The sequence below is a fragment of the Magnolia sinica genome, chromosome 7 (genome assembly GCF_029962835.1).
Source record: "Magnolia sinica isolate HGM2019 chromosome 7, MsV1, whole genome shotgun sequence".
Lineage (NCBI taxonomy): Eukaryota > Viridiplantae > Streptophyta > Magnoliopsida > Magnoliales > Magnoliaceae > Magnolia > Magnolia sinica.
In genome coordinates, this window is record NC_080579.1 from 78,415,613 (window position 1) to 78,432,859 (window position 17,247).

Sequence of the window (17,247 nt, forward strand, 5' to 3'; positions counted from 1 at the left end):
GAATTCTGACAAACCCACAAAAGAAATAAGCCTCACCTGTCGTATAATACACCTAAACAACACAAAATGTACATGAATTCAAGCGAGCCCAACAAAAAAATAAATGGGGTTCACCTTTCTCGCTTATCGTATTATGTACCTAAAAAGCACATAATGTACATGAACAAACCCACAAAAAAAGACCTCACATATCACATAATACACGTATATGATACAAAATATACATTTGATTTAAACAGATAAAAAATATAGTCATTCTGAGTTCTTGAAACATGCCAAAATACGAGCATCCTTCGACTTGAATGATGATCCTTGGCACAATCAAATTACCCTCTCGAGGCACATAACGAAGGAGTTGTTATTACTTAAATTTCTTATTTGCGCAAGCCCATCAACAACTGAATTGCCCTCCAATAACATATAATTCAAAATGAAGTTCACCTTCATGAAGATCCCGTTTATAACAACAAATCAATCCTAACTTCATTTTGATTTGCACATTTAATCAAAATGTAGGGTCATAACAAGCAATTCCTGAAAAAAAATGAAAGAAAACAACCCATCTTTAAATTTAATTACATATTTAATCCACATTTTGTATATTTTGGTTATACACTTTGAGGTGTATATATTTACATTATACATGAGAATGTGAAGAGGTTCGAAGACTAAGAAATGATGGGGTTTAAAGATAGTGTGATTAGATTGCACTTGAAGATATGGTATGCATTTTAAGAAAGTGTGATACAATTACATTTAAAAGTGTAATGAAAATGAATGTGTGTGTGAGTTGATTGCACTTAAGAATGTGATGCAGTTAGAGTATATATCTAAGAGTAATTGAAACCATGGATTAATAAGAAAAGATGCTTACTCTCATAGATTTTAGAATCATATATGCCAATTGAAATTTACCTATGTAAATGCGTGCAAACAAGTGCCACACACACCATGCCAAGTCTCAGTTCAACATTAGTCAGATGTTTAGGTCAATATCTCAAGATGGTGTTATAATTTAATTATGCCACTTTTGTTATTTACTTTATTGGATTGTATTGTTATAATTCAATTGAACATCCAAATATGGCCTTTTATTCACCAAGTGATATGACCCTACATTTAATTAAAATTTGTTACTTGAATCTATTTAGGTAGCTGCTACTTTTTCTCTAGGACTTAAGAATTCTTCTTTTTTTTCTTTTCGATTATTTCTTTTGAGGGATTTAAATGAACAAATATTGAAAATTGGATATATAAAAATAAATTATAATCTTTGCCAAAATAAACAATCCTGTTATATTCTCCACCGGAACCACATCACAGTATCATACAAGCATATCACATCCTCAAGTGCAACCTCATCATATAGTCCATCAACGTATCACATTATCAAGTGGAACAACCACATCACACTGTTACACAATCATATTACATCATCAAGTGCAACATCATCATATAGTCCATCAATTATTTCACATTCTCAATTGTAACCTCATCGCACTATCATACTACCATATCACATCCTCAAGTGCAACATCACCATGCAGTCATTCAACCGTAACACATTCTCAAGTGGAATTACATCACACTATCACACAACCATATCATATCCTCAAATGCAACATCATCACATAGTTCATCAACCATATCACATTCTTAAGTGGATATACCTCATCACACTATCACACAACTATATCATATCCTCAAGTGCAACTTCATCACATAATTCATAAACCGTATTACATTTTTAAGTGGATATACTCACACTATCACACAATCATATTATATCCTTAAGTACAACCTCATCACATAATCCATCAACCATATCATATTCTCAAGTGTAACCACATCACACTATCACCTAACTATATCATATCCTCAAGTGTAACCTCTTCACATCGTTCAACCTTATCACATAGTCCATAAACTGTATCACATTCTCAAGTGGAGCCACATCACACTCTGACACAACAATATCATAAATCCTCAAGTACAATCTCATCACATAGTCCATCAACCGTATAACATTCTCAAGTTTAACATCATTATATAGTCCTTTAACCATATAACATTATTCAATTTGGAACCACTTCACACTGCCACATAACCATATCATATCCTAAAGTGTAACCTAATCATATAGTTCATCAACCGTATCATATCCTCAAGTGTAACCACATCATACTATCACACAAGCATATTATATCTTCAAGTGCAACCTCATCACATAGCCCATCAACTGTATCACATTCTCCAGTGGAACGCTTCACACTGTCACACAACCATATCATATCCTCAAATGTAACCTAATCACATATAGTTCATCAACTGTATCATATTCTCAAGTGTAACCTTATTGCACTATCACACTACCATATCACATCCTCAAGCGCAATCTCATCACGTAGTCCATCAACCATATCACATTCTCAAGCATAACTACTTCACACTATCAAACAACCAATCATATTCTCAAGTTTAACTTCATCATATGGTCCATCGGTTGCATCAAATTATCAAGTGTAACCTCATCACACTGTCACACTCATATCATATTCTCAAATGTAATCTCATCACATGTCTATCAACTGTTTCACATTCTCAAGTATAACCTCATCACATTACACATTACGATATTACATATTCAAGTACAATCTCATCACATAGCACTACAGGAAAAATGACTATCACTGGTGGTCAAAAATGCCGGTAAAAGTTATTGTGGTGGCTAAATAAATGCCGAAAAATGGGGCATCACTAAATGTTTTGCTGGCGGCTAGCGGCCTTTTCCAGTACTTCTACTAGTCCCCGGTAAATCCTGAAAAAGCGCCATCAAATCCTTTAAAAGACACATAAATTTTTTTAAAAAGCCAGTAAATCCCTAAAAAAAACGTTTTTTAAAGTATGTTGAAGCGTCGTATGAACCAACCGAATCACCACATTTAGCCCGATGAACAACTTATAAAATTCTCTTAACCAAAACGCCGATATATGTGCTTCTCACCAGTTAAAAAATATATATTTTTTGTTATTTATATTTGATTTAAGCATGTATTTTTTTTTTAGATGTTTAAAACCTAAATAATGTTGCACAAAACAATTAAAAATGAATATTAAACAACAATTATATTACTTTACAATAAAAAATATAACATTTACAACAATAAGTTGAAAATGGTTCCGAATAGAAAAAAAATGGTGCCACCTTCCATCTTTTGTTGCACCCCATGTGTGTGCCACATGTTCCACCATTCATCTTCTCTATCTGATGCCCCACATGCACCAATGTTCCATATATACCATCATCCATCTTTACTTGCGCCATGTGTCACCGTGTCAATGAGAGAACACAAATTACGTCATCCTTATTGGGTATTTTTCCTGAGTGAATCGCATTGTAGAAGATATATAAAGGAGATGTCCCCAAGTCTACACACCCGATCCTAAGACTCTAAAATGTAAGGCACAAAACTACCAACAATGAGAACTTCTGCACAAACAATGAAACAAATCGATGCATACATACAATCAAATCATCACGTTACATATAAAAATAGTTTTGATAGCCTAAAACCAAACATCCAAAAGCAACCCATAATACTAAACTTGCTCCTACAAATATAAGAACATGTCTTTCGGAAGTGAATTTTCTTTTCTGAGACCCAAAGAATGTTGCAGTACAATAACAAATGAATATTAAACGAATATTGTACGATTTTACAATAAAAGATATATAACATTTACAACAAGTTGAAAATTATCCAAATACATTAGAAAAAAAATCCTCCATATGGTCCACTCCTAGCTTGGCCAATACAAATAACTATCTCCAGCCTCTTTGTTCACACATCACTTCAACCAAGCAACATTAGTACCCATCTGCAACGGTTGCTACCAAAGTCTCTATTTGCAGGTTTAAGAGAACAAACATGTCAAGAAGTAAGTCAAACAAGACATACTGTAGATTTTAAAGTGAATGACCATCGCTTAAGAATTAAGCCAATGCAAAGAAAAGCAATCAACCCTGAGATTCAGTCATGCAACCCAAAGGACCAATCAACCCTGAGATTCAGTCATGCAGCTTAAAAGACCAATCAACGCAGAGATTCAGTCATGCAGCCCAAAGGACCAATCAACCCTGAGATTCAGTCATGCAACCCAAAGCAATTATCCCAAAGATCTCACATTCTAAAAGACACATGATATTCTTGAAAAACATATCATGAGAAACATCATGCCACACACACTATGTTGAGATATTGACATCAACATCTGACCAATGTTGAACTGAGACTCGGCGCATCATCTAACATAAAACACTTCAAATAAATCTACAAACACATTGAATAAATCTAAGGGGTCACTATAAAGAGCAATAGACAAAAATCAACCCTAAATCCTATATATTCTATGGACCACTGGAGTTTTGGATGGCCAAGATCACACATACCTGTTCCACGTTGGCATGCATCCATGACTGCATAAATCGCCTCGACAGTGCACAAGTCTGGACCTCTATTTGTAGTAAGAAGAAATGTTGGGAGAGGAAGAGAGTCTGGATCCTCTGTTTCAAACAAAAATATTGGGGGAGGAGGGAAAGTTGGGAGAGAAGTTGAGAGCGAAGAGAGAGTTGGGAGAGAAGAGGGAGAGTTGGGAGAGAAGCCGATGCAGGCTGTTTCTTTTCTTCCGTTATTTTTCCTTTTATTTTTCTTTTGTTAATATTTTTGAAACTGTTTTTCTTTATTTATTTTTAAAAATAATAGATGGCGTGGACCAATAGGAAAGCTACAAGCAGAGGATCCCCATTAGGATATAACAGAGGATCCGGACTCCAAATTGTATCATCTCAAATACTTTTATATTTATAATTGTTCTTAAAATAAATATTTAAATAATAAATATAAAAAATCACAAATATTTCTATAATATATATATATATATATATATATAATTTATTACCACATTGAATGTATTAATTAGTTGCACTAAATCTATCCTACAATGTACTGTGCATGTATTAAAAAATACATATTTTTTAAGTTATTTTTTTTTTTAATTCTTTGTAAAAATTAAATGTATTTTTAAAATAAATAAAAGAGTGTCTCGATATGATGATTAACATACAATTATCAATACATAAATATATTAGGAACCAATTTTGGTTGTGTAATACAATATTTTTAAAAAATAGTGTTTATTTATTTATTAACATTTTTAATTAAAAAACTCTACCTGCTAACACTTTTAGACTTTTCCCTAATTCCTCCATTTTCTCCAAAATTGAAAATTGGAGGTAAAAAAAATTCATGATTGACTTTGCAAAACACGCAATTTAATGGATGATTAAGTTGGTTTCACTGATTATATACCATTAAAACTTTAAAAAAAAAAAAAAAAAAACACATTTTAAAGGAAAAAAAAAAGAACTCATTAATTGGTTTCCAACCCATTTCCACTCTCCTATCTCATTTTTTCTACCTAAATCCTCCTCTCAAACAACTCACAAGGACTGGTTAAAATCCTTTTCGGTATCTAATCCTTTAATTTTTTGAGATATATATATATATATATATATATATATATATATATATATATATAGATATATATATATATATATATATATATATATATATATATTCCAAATTCTTTTCTTTTCGCAATACTAGAGAGTTTTACACGATATATTCAAAATATCAGTGTATCAATATATCATTGATGCACTGCGGTACAATATTTTCGGCTATAAGGGTAAGGTTTATAGCAATGCCATCTAGTCCATAAATCTGACACGGCTCACTAGGATGGAGGGCCATAACAAAACCATGCCATAAATAAAAAATAAAAAATAAAAAAAGGTGACCCACTATGAAATTGATACTACCTGACGGTTGGGTCCTACAATGAAGACCAGGGGCCAAACACAACGGATGAGGTCGATCTGAACCACACACCACGTGGGCCTCACAATAGCCTGTCACCATCACAAGTCGTGGTGATAGTTTTTGCCTATTGGAATCGTTGGTGTCAACTTTACAGAGGTCAACTTTACAGAGGCTTTGTCAGGGAACTTCCTTCTGATGATTTTTTTTTTTTTTCCGGAAGAGGAATTTTATTTATAATCAGCCAAAGATGTACAACCTTTCAGGCGGGAACCAACAAAAAGGATCGGGCCTCGCTGAGTATTCTTCTGATGAATTTCAATAAAAACAATTGTTGCTGAGTATTCTATTCAACTGTTAGGCCACAGTACCAAAGGGTAGTGGTCTTCAACATGGAATATTTCTGGTTGGAGGACTTTCTTCATAAACGTTTAAGTCCATCCGATCAATAGATTCAATCATCGGACTATGGGGTCCACATGTAGCAGAATCCTTCTGCATCAGAATACACCTGCAAAGGAGCAGGAGCATGCCCTTCATGATCCCCATCCCAGCACAAGTATTTCATTACCTGCCAATGACTTTATAAGTGGGGGCTCACCTTTTGGGAATCCAGGCCTTTCATCCAAGGGCTCAAAATGTTCAATAGATGGCCTGCAACCTCATTCAATGGGGAAAACTCAAAAACCAGAGAAGTCTTTCATGGGGAGTCATCAATTCATGATTGGATCCAGATATGATCATTTTGGATTGTCGAGAAGGCAGGTCACACAGTCATTGGCTGAATAGAAAACACCGTTTTGTTAGAGCATTGTCATACAAACAGCGCATTTTGGTAAGAAATTCTTAGATGGACAACCACATCATCACGAATCAATCGAATGGGGACCAAAAGACTTTCCAAATGCCTCTTGGGAAATTCTGCAAAAGCTTCCACCAAAGCAAAGGATGCTATCATGTTTCTCATTGAGGAAAGGATAGTAAAACAATGGGATGTGATCTCATTACTGCTCGGGTAGGGAACCATGTTTCCTCATCCGAAAGGCCAAGAACTGATATTGTACACCCATTGCTGGGCTCATGTACAGTAGGCTAAACCACATAACTCAAAGACTAAAATTTGGACCCTACATAATAGAGCAGTGTCCTACAAGAAAAGGGCACATCCCGAAATCTCCACTCTCCGATCTTCTGTCTCTGCAAAAGAGAAAATATCTGAAAACATAAGCAAGCATCACAGTGAATACGTGAGCGACATCCAGGCCATTTACAAGACAGGCCCACCATGAAATTGTCCTGGCGCAAAAATCGGTATGGTCCACTCAACGGGTGGGCAAAATGTGTACAATGGGTAAGGACTATTTGTCTTTTATCCTTTTCTTTTTCATCTGAATGCCCATTTTTCTTGTACGCATGCAGCCACCTGATAAATGGTCCAACTAGAGTTTTGTTCGAGGGCATTTTCACATTAGGCCCCGCCTGATGGATGGCTGGATTTTCCAAATGTGCTGTGAAGAAGACACGACTCCCAAGGCATTTCTCAGGATCAAATGTGCAGAGATTTAGTTTCCTTACATTTACAACTTGTACAAAACAAGCAACAAGGCAATGATAGGCCCCTCGTGTTCACATGCCGATTGAGAAACCCATCTGGTATTGAATAGAAGGATAAACTACAAGCTGGGGTTCGCCGGGGGGTCATCCTTCCAGCCCTTGACAAGCAAATCATAGTTGATTGATGCAAGCTGAGAGAGATTCTGATCATCAAATGCAGCAAATTAGAAACACAGGATTCATGATGAGCCAATGAGAGATGATGGAAGGAACTGTAAAAAGGTGACCCAAAAATGCCAAAATATGGTTAGATCCACAACAGCTTTCATGATCTTGATAGAGGAATGGAAACACGAGTTTGTCCACTTTGTAGTGGACTCTCACATGTAGCAGTGTGACACAAGTGAGCACGAACCAAGCTGCTCATCACATGGGCCCCACTTTTGTTAATTCCCTGACACCAAAAAAAAAGAAAAAAAAGAGGCTATTCTCATGCTTACATGGGTCATGCATGTCACATAATCCAAAATCAGTGCACAAGTGTGGACTACTAGGCAAGTGGGCCGCCTAATTTTCAGCCAGGGCACATTCAATGTGGGCCACACCAGACAAATGTCCCTGATATGGCACATATGCCATTAAGATACTAAAGCTGTGTGCACCTCATCACATCAGAGGGAGACTTGGAGCTATGGTAGCCATTTGTTTCTCCAAACTTACGCTGCTCTTGCTTTCTAGACACTTGTTCAGAAAGAATAAGAGTGTGTTTGGATGCACCCCACAATGCCAGTGGGATGGATATTCAATATGATAGATGATTTCCACAACTAAACTCTTCTGATCGCTCTTCTTCTCTTTCACCTGCTGCTATGGTCCTGCTCCTCCTACTGCTCCTACTCTCTTCTTCTTCTTCTTTTCCTTCTTTTTATTGATAAGCTAGACATGGATAGTGAGAGAGACCATTGATCTGGCAGGCCACCACAAGGATAGGCCCATCCAAAAATCACTGTAATTGGATAATTGGATAATCCTGACCAGCCCATCATTGTGAGTTTACTACTTGAATGTGGACTGAAGCTCGACTCTTAACTGTACAGTTACAAGTGATCAAATAGCTACTGTGGTCCAAATGACCTGCTTTTTCATTTCCCATCCACACGATAGCTCAGCAAATCAATGGTCCTGATCCCTTGTACAAGTACCACCTTAAAAGTGCCATGCTTACAGTGAAGATGTTTGGTGTGCGCTTGATGCAAAATCCAAAAGCACATGCAATTGTTGAAAGAAAGAAGAAGAAAAAAAAAGAACATCTTGTTGCTTGTTTCCAGCCATGCCGAACAGGGTGGGGCTGTGAACTCAATACAACCAAGCACAATCATACCTTAAATGAAAAATTACTGAACGAGTAGCCAGGTTCAAAAAGCTCTCTACATTCATCCCCCTGTTTGCAATGAATACCACCCCATATAAGTTATTTGCATGGTATACATAACATATGCAAGAATGATGAGTTATAAGTTCAATACCTGTTCATCTTGACGACGGCTAATGCAACTGCTGCTATCACTCATGCTGTCGCTGTCACCAGAATCCTCTGAATCACTGCCTGCATAAGCACGATCATCGGACTGGCTCCAGGAGTAACGGCTAGTGAAGTAGCTCGTATCAAGTGCGCTATCTGAAGCTGGAACAAATGCGGCCTGTGAAAGCAGTGGCAATTTCATGGTTTAAATATGCTTAGTGTTAGTGTTGCATAAATGCGCATATAGATCGGAGGGGAGAACTAAAACATGTAAATATGGTGTCACCTTTTGCCTGGCGAGCGTGTCCCAGTTGATATCTTTGAAAAATGGATGTTGCTTCACCTGGGTCACAAGTTCTATTTGAGGACTGATATATCTTAGTAGGAATAGCTGGACATCATGGAGACTATGACATGAGGATATGAAAAGTAGTAACATCAGGTTTTGAGTCTGTAGACTATGTACAAGTGGGGCACAAGGTTGGGTGGTCCAGATTGCCCATCTGATTTGCCTTACTCTGGATGGGCATATGCCCCCAAAAATCTCCCAGATTAAACATCCTACCATCAAATCTTCAGCCTTTTTTTATGTAGCAAGTGGACCACCAACATAATTTTCTGAACAGCCTAGTAGGCCACCGGTGGAGGTAGGGCTGTTAATGAGCTGGGCCGGGCCAAACAACTAGCATGGCTCAATAAGCCCAGAGTGTCCAGTTTAAAATATGGGCGCAAACCAACTGAGGTTTGGCTCATTCCAGCCTCCAATGACGAGGTAGGGATTGTCCAATCAGAAGATTTTAGGTGTGACCTATCCACAGTAGGGTGAGGGTCCCTCAGATCAATGGATTGGATCATCCAACCATAACCCACTCTACAGACTCGGGATCGATAGTATGCATATCCTCAGGTAATCATATAGTTCCTCCTGAATTACAGGACACATTGATGTGACATGATGATTAGTTTCATTACACAGAACAAGTATACCTCTGAAGCACCTTTGGCTCCAAGTCTCTGATGAGGATCTTCTGCCAACAATCTAGAACATAGAGAATGCATATTGAAATTCCAATTCCAGAGCAACAGGAACATTACAGAAGGAAAGGAACAAAAGCAGAAGACTAGATATAGAAACAGCTATCACAAAATCAAGAACATGAGATCCCAGGAACAAATGCAGTACCACAAATTCAAATTCCCATTTGTTTACAAAGGCTGCAGAAGCCGGATCTGGCAGGCCTTCGAAACAAACCTCACCTCACATATAACATGACAAAGATGAATTTGTCTTCCATGCTTTAAGGAAAATGGGTGCTCAGCCTCAACAGCCCATGCATTTGCAGCCCATGGTTCGGTAATCCAGATGTTTTCTGATGGGTCCACTGTGGATAGGGTTGCCCAGAAACCTCACATATCAGAAGATCCTGAACCTTTGATCTTGAATATGGACTACCTTTGGGAATTTGAAAAGAATGAAAGAAACTAAATCTTCAACATATTGAAGGCATGATGATGAGGACATCCGAGCACTATACTAGAGGGGGGTTAAGCCAGTCTCCTTATGGCTAGACGACCAGTACATGGGGCCCACTTAGCCCAATTCACATTCATAGCCACGTTGGAAGACCCCACATGCATGTTCATGCATCTTTGAAGACCCCACAATGAGAAGATGCAGGTGGGCTGCATATAGGAACTTGATGGACACATCGGACCTTTGGATTTTGACCATGGACCATTCTAACGGTTGGATTATCATCATTGGACATCTTAATCGTGGACCCCCATGGGCCGCGGAATAGTTTAGTTGTTTATTTTTTTTACATGTTTCTTTATTTTTTGTATGGCTCATATTGGTGTTAAGATTAGGGAGTTAGGAACAACTTTTAATTCTTTAAGCATCCTTATGTTGAGAATCACATCTGAGAGCGTCTTTTTGTAAAAAGGTTGTTTCTAAGACTATAAAGGGTTGGACGTCCCCACCCTAGCCACTATGCATGCTATAAATGAAAGAGAATTCTCTCCTTTTGCTTTGAGATTGGGCAAAAAATTCATCCTGTGATTGGATTGGTGGTGCGAAGCCACAGTGAGCGATTCCCTGGTTATCTTTTCTACTTTTCTCTCTTCTCAACAGGGTAGTATCTTCCGCTTCTCTTCTCTTTTCTCTCTCTAGTCTCCCCAATCTCTCTCTTCTTTAAATTTTCTTGTTTCCCTAAAACCCTAGCTTAGATTCTAGAATCCCAAACCCCAATCCACAAATCCTAAATTTCAAAATCCTAATCTTCAACCCCTTTATCAAAACCCTAGATAACCTATATCCAAAATATGAAAATCCATTGTCCAAATCATAAATCCTTAATTCCCACAACCTGAAACGCATATTCCCAATTCTAGAAACCCTAATTCCTAAATCCTTTAAACCCAAAATCTGAAATCCTAACCTGAAACCTCCCAAAACCTCAACCCTAAGGTTCCAAACCCTAATTCATCTAAGCCTAGATACCCAAACCCATTTCCCACATTCCCTAGCCTTTAAACAGTCATAACACGTCAAAACTCTTACAAGACACATGATTTCCATTGAATTTAGATTTAACCCTATGCTGGGATGGGGGTTTTATCTCCCATAAGTCCCAATTAATCAGTAATTTATGAGATTTGCATTGCGGGACTGTCATAGGCTTGAATTTGGACATGTCATGAATATGAAATTTCTGAATTTATGATAAATTAGCTTTATTTTGTTGCTCCATTACTCTAGTTAATCTATCTTTTAATTTCATGGCATCATATTAGGTTAGATCATTCCGTCTTGCATCACATGACTGTTGTTGGTACTAGAGAGCGTATTTTGAACCATATGGTTTTGTTCGCTTTAGTTAGTGTTAATGAATATGATATGGGCCTACAAAAGCCACTTAAATGGGTTATTTTGGTCTAGGACAGAGGGGATTTTTTGCTTTTGTTATTAAATGGAATTTCTGTGTAATTATGAAACTTTCATCAACGTAGCCCTCTCTCTCTCTCTCTCCTCCCCCCCCTTATTTCTTCTTTTCATTTATCCATTGGTATCCCTTACCTTGCTTGTGCTGAATTTTTTTTAATAAACCTTGGGGTTTTTCTTTTCGTGTGTCAGGCCTTTTGTAATGGTCTGTGTGAGTAGGGGAATGAAGACATTGACTTCTTGAATGATATCACCTCATGTGTGATCATTGCAAACGCGTAGCCAGTTTGCTCGTGTTGGATGCCATGTTCTTAAGTATATTTCTTCGTGGCCGCTTGGAAGTAGTGGACTTGTGGGCTAGTTCTTCTATCTAAGGGGAGATGTGCATTGTGTGAAGTGTAGTGCTCATCGATTGTGCTAGATCAACACACATTTATACTTCTGGAGTACTCTTCTTTTATTTGTTGTGGAAATAAAAAGTGACCTGAAATATGGGTTTATAAAACCATCTAATTTATTTAGGGGTCCAGAAAACCTCTATTAAGTTAAATGGGATAAATTATTTACAGTGATCTAAGTCAATACAAGTTGTTCTCACAATCCATGAAGAATCCATTACTTATGACCAATGGATCCAAGAAAACAAACAAATTATGACCTAGTTATAGAATAGTACGGAACCCTCCATAAGTGCAACTGTCATGTTTCTGAATAGGCCAAGGAAGTATGGGATGCACAACGAGAGATGTATTCATCTGATAAAAACATCCGTCGCACTTATCAGTCATATGAAGAAATATTCAAGCTTCACCAAGGAGATAAATTGTTGGGTGAATACTGTTAACGAGTGTGGGTTGTACCACTATATAGCGCACTTATTTCCATTAGGTGTTCCTGCATTTGTTATTTAAGGATATAGGGGGTATTTTTGCTTCTGTTACTTAAAGGATGTATTCATCATTACTCGTAAACTTTAATATAAAAGGGAGGGGTGGGAACGTGTGTCATTCCAAACCCTAACCCTTCTCTTTATCTTCTTCTCTCTCTCTCTCTCTCTCTCTCTCTCTCTCTCTCTCTCTCTCTCTCTCTCTCTCTCATCAAGTTTACATGGTATCATAGACTAGATATGGGATTTGTTTTTCCCTCTTAGCTTGACGTTTATTTTCTTCTTCTGTTTCTTCTTCTTCTTCTATTTTTTTAAGGTGGATTTTTAAATCGTTTGAGGGCTGATCTACACAAATCTTCTCTCATCGTTGTTGAACCACCATATGGTGGGTTGTGTATTCATGTCCCTTGAATACCTGTGAGGCCCACTTTCATATATAACCATTGTGATGGACCAAATTGGGCCATCGCGTATTGGTCAGATCTATGGTCATATTTAAACATGAAGGTACGTGTGAAAGTTGGTTGTGGCAAGAGGACTAAAGAGCAAGTGTACGTGAGCAAGTTTTGAAGCAAGTGATGCTACCTATTGATCATGTTCTTTGATATACCATATATGTTTTCTTTTAAGATTCATGTTGGATATGTTAAAGTTATAAGTTCTTCCCTTTTTTTGTTTGATTTCCCTTTCAAATATGGATGCCAAGAATGAAGCAAAGACTAGTCTTTAGCCTCTATCTGAGTTTGTAAATCTTCAGATCACATCCACCAAACTTAAGGGAGCAAATTATTTACAATGGACCACATCTGTAGAGGTATTTCTGATGGGCCACATCAATAATTTGTTGCAAGAAATGGGATTTATAGTGCATCTACCTATGCAATTATTTTGTGACAAACAGATTGCTTTATACATAGCTAACAATTTGGTCTATCACAAAAGAACTAAACACATCCAAGTCCATCGTCACTTCATACATAAGAAAGTTTCTAGTGGCAAAATCTCTAATACATATGTTCGATCTCATGGGCGACTTATTGATATGTTCACTAAGGCTCTTCATTCCACTCAGGCTATATATATATATATATATATATATATATATATATATATATATATATATATATATATATATATATATATATATATATTCCAAGATTTCTCGAGCTTGAGAGGGAGTGTTATTGGATGTAATATGGACCTACATAGGCCCACTTAAATGGGTTATTTTGGTCCGGGAAATAGATGGGATTTTCATTTTGTTATTAATGGCATTTCTGTAACTATGAAACTACCGTAATATAAAAGGAGAGGGAAGTGTGAATCTTAACTTCAGCCCATATTCTTCTCTCTACATTCTCCTCCTATCTTTCTTCTTCTCTATTCCATCTCTCTTTCCACTATTTTTGTTTTTGAAAGATACAGTTGGTAATAACTTTACACACACAACCACAAAAGATCACCTTGAAGATTGGAAGTCAAGAACATATTAGGGTAGTTAAATCACAAAACAACTTGAAACAGGAAATACGCTAGGGTTTGAAACAGGGTAGAGAATGGTTTTGATGGCGTTCATATAAATTTCAAGCTGTTGAAACCCTTGAAGACCCAGATAACTGGAGAACAAATGAAAATTCATTTTCCATTGCATCCTAGTTTTGTACAACCAAGCACAAACTCAATCAACTAAAAAAATATAATAATGATAATAACCTAGTTTCTGGACAAGATGTGTAGTCAATTCAACTTTACTCATGACCTGACAAGACAATTCAGCTCAGACAAGATACAGAGTCAGTTCAGTTCATCAAGTTATTAGGCTATTACTGCAGTATTTATCTTGCCAGGCCCAGTTGTCAAACCTTTTTTTTTAATAAAAATAGAAAGGAAACAAAATTTCAAGAAACAGGGAGTTTTAGTGAAATGGAGTGAAGTATTACAATTCTAGAAGGAACAAAGTTATTGTGTAGACAACTTTTAAGTCTATTTAACGATCGGACATGAGGTCAGCCATTTCTACAGGAAGATGACCAAATTGTCAAAACTTGCAAGTGAGGGCTACACCTTCAAAGGTCCCTTGATGGAATTAAATCAAATTAAATTATATGTATTACTTTCTGGTAAAGTACAAACCAAAGCATCTCTAAGAAAATTGAAATAAAATGACAAGGATAATCACTAGGATAATCGCTAGTCTTACTTGTCAATTAGATCTTCTGCTTCATAACTCATTTCTTCAGGTACCCGAGGCCAAGGTATTGTACGATTGAGTATATTGTCGAAAATTTTCTGTATGAGAACATGACACAATGGTAAGAAAGAAATCATGATTCTAAATTGTCTGAATAAAAAAAACTACCACCAAACAATTAAAATAAAGAACTGCAGAATGCCTCTAAGATGGGTTGTGGAGTTCTACAATTTGAGTAGGTTTTTGAGATCCAAAACATGACTACATAATTACATTTGCCAAAAGTACATGGCTGGTTCGTAAGCTAAATACAAGCATACTCACAAGATTTTTTTTCCCTGAAATGCTTCACAAGGAAATTACTAGCAGTTGTTTTCTCAAATTTTCTTACAAGAAAAAGGAAGAAATGATGTTTGGTTCTTCAGTTGTGTAAGGCTCATAGTTCAGTGATCCAAACCTTGCATATTATGATGGATCTCACCATGGATAGACAATACACCAAAATATCCTCCATACCGGAATTCCTAACTACAGTTATTTGATTTTTTTTTTACTGTTAACCCTAGACATTTTTTTTTCTTTCTTAACCATCTATTTCTTACCTTGACTCCACCTGGAAGAGATGTGCCAGCCTGTCCCCAGGCTGCGAAAAGGAGTATTACATCAGGTATCACCATGCAATCATTAAATAACTCGACCCCAAATAGCCAGGACAAGGCTATGATGATGATGAATGAGGAAAGGCGAGATCTCCAAATATGATTTGGCTAATCTAAGGAATGCCTGAGAAATTGCAGTAATGATAATTAAAAAGGCATTATTTATCATTTTCCATCTTTTTCAGTGATAATTAACATTTGTATCAAAAGAACTGGTACAGGTATTGCCTGTACAGTTAAGAAGATGTATTCAGCTCCTACTCTAGTCGACTTTTGTTCTATTTTTCTTGTTTTGGTCCATTCCAACTGAAATGTGTCCTATAAGACATTGTAAATTGTTTTTTATAGGTCATCTTGGCCTATCAAGATGCATTGAAGGAATAAAACTTCTCAATTAACTGAGCTTTTAGAAATACCAGAGACTCATCAGGTAAATAGAGTATGTCCTTTTCTTATTATTTATTTGCTTTTTGTGGATCTTCACTGAAGTGGAACACCAGAATGGCCAGAATGCTGAATGCTCTATTCAAGTATGGAAAATGAACCTCAAACAAGCGAAATTGACATATATGAATCAATCAGAATTAAATGTTATAATAAAGTGAAGCAAAGTACAGAGTAACAAACAAAAGTATTACAGATCTAACATCTAATTCCCCACTACAAAATTTAAATGTACACCAGAACTGGGCCAACTGTTAGATTCTGAATCAAGTTCCACATGGAAGTGATAAATGCAACCCACAGAGGATGGTAATGAGTCTGCTTCATTCTTTTACATGCATATCCTGGTTATGGCACCATTACTAACATTAATTTGAAGGCCCAATATAGCTTCAGAACATCTTAGAATCACTTTTGTGATGCCAAATTAAGAACATGATGCTTCACAAAGGATAATTTCTTCTTCTTCTTTTTTTCTTTGGAAAGATGATGCAATACTATTAAAAGGTGAAAACCAAAAGGAGAACAAAACCAAAAAGAAAAGAAAAAAGAACAAAACTAGAATACAAGAAGGAAGCGCAGCCCTACCTAACCAACCCTCGAAATGGATCAAGGAACCCATTCCCTAATAAACAAGGCAACCCAATTACAAACCCCAATCTCAGAACCACTCAAATTACAGCAGCAACGATCATTTCTTTCAAGCCAAATTGACCACAAAAGGGCCAGCAATGGAATCCTCCATCTAGAAGTCCCAAGAGAGCCACCCTCACCAGAACACCAAGAACGGAATAAACCTTCAATCAAACTAGGCCAGCACATATTCGCGGAATGGAGGATACCGGACTACACAACCCAGGAGAAAGAACAATAAATGAAGAGGAGGTCATTTTCTTTTAGAGGTAACAACAAAACTTTATTAAAAAGCTCGTGAAAACGCGAGGGAAGAATACAACCCAAAAGCAGAAAATAAAAAAGGCCCAAAGCTATGGCCAGCCAAAGCTGCCTTTACATACACAGACCACCCAACCCCAAAATAAGACCCCTAAACTCTAGAAATGGCCTCCTCACCCTCCCGCTCATTTTGAAAGCAACGACAATTCCTAGCCTCCCAAATGAGTGACCCAGAACACCGCCATGATTAACAATCTCCATGTAGCTTTGCCGG

General features: G+C 36.9%; 1 protein-coding gene across 5 annotated transcripts in view; it reads right to left on the reverse strand.

Annotated features, from left to right (window-relative positions):
• Nucleotides 1–6,810: 6,810 nt before the first annotated feature.
• LOC131251485 (probable serine/threonine protein kinase IREH1) overlaps nucleotides 6,811–17,247 on the reverse strand; it is a 70,206-nt gene continuing 59,769 nt past the window's right edge. For 2 of the 5 annotated variants that reach the window (XM_058252225.1, XM_058252223.1), the window contains exons 12-18: nucleotides 14,986–15,074; nucleotides 9,943–9,994; nucleotides 9,242–9,298; nucleotides 8,960–9,133; nucleotides 8,815–8,874; nucleotides 7,455–7,636; nucleotides 6,811–7,076 (exon numbers count right to left, since the gene is read on the reverse strand). In XM_058252225.1, the coding sequence (XP_058108208.1) occupies nucleotides 7,553–7,636; nucleotides 8,815–8,874; nucleotides 8,960–9,133; nucleotides 9,242–9,298; nucleotides 9,943–9,994; nucleotides 14,986–15,074 (516 nt within the window). In that variant the 3' untranslated portion in view covers nucleotides 6,811–7,076; nucleotides 7,455–7,552. Of the gene's footprint in view, nucleotides 7,095–7,454; nucleotides 7,637–8,814; nucleotides 8,875–8,959; nucleotides 9,134–9,241; nucleotides 9,313–9,942; nucleotides 9,995–14,982; nucleotides 15,075–17,247 lie in introns of those variants that run through there. The other 3 variants (XM_058252224.1, XM_058252226.1, XM_058252227.1) reach the window with 3 other exon arrangements.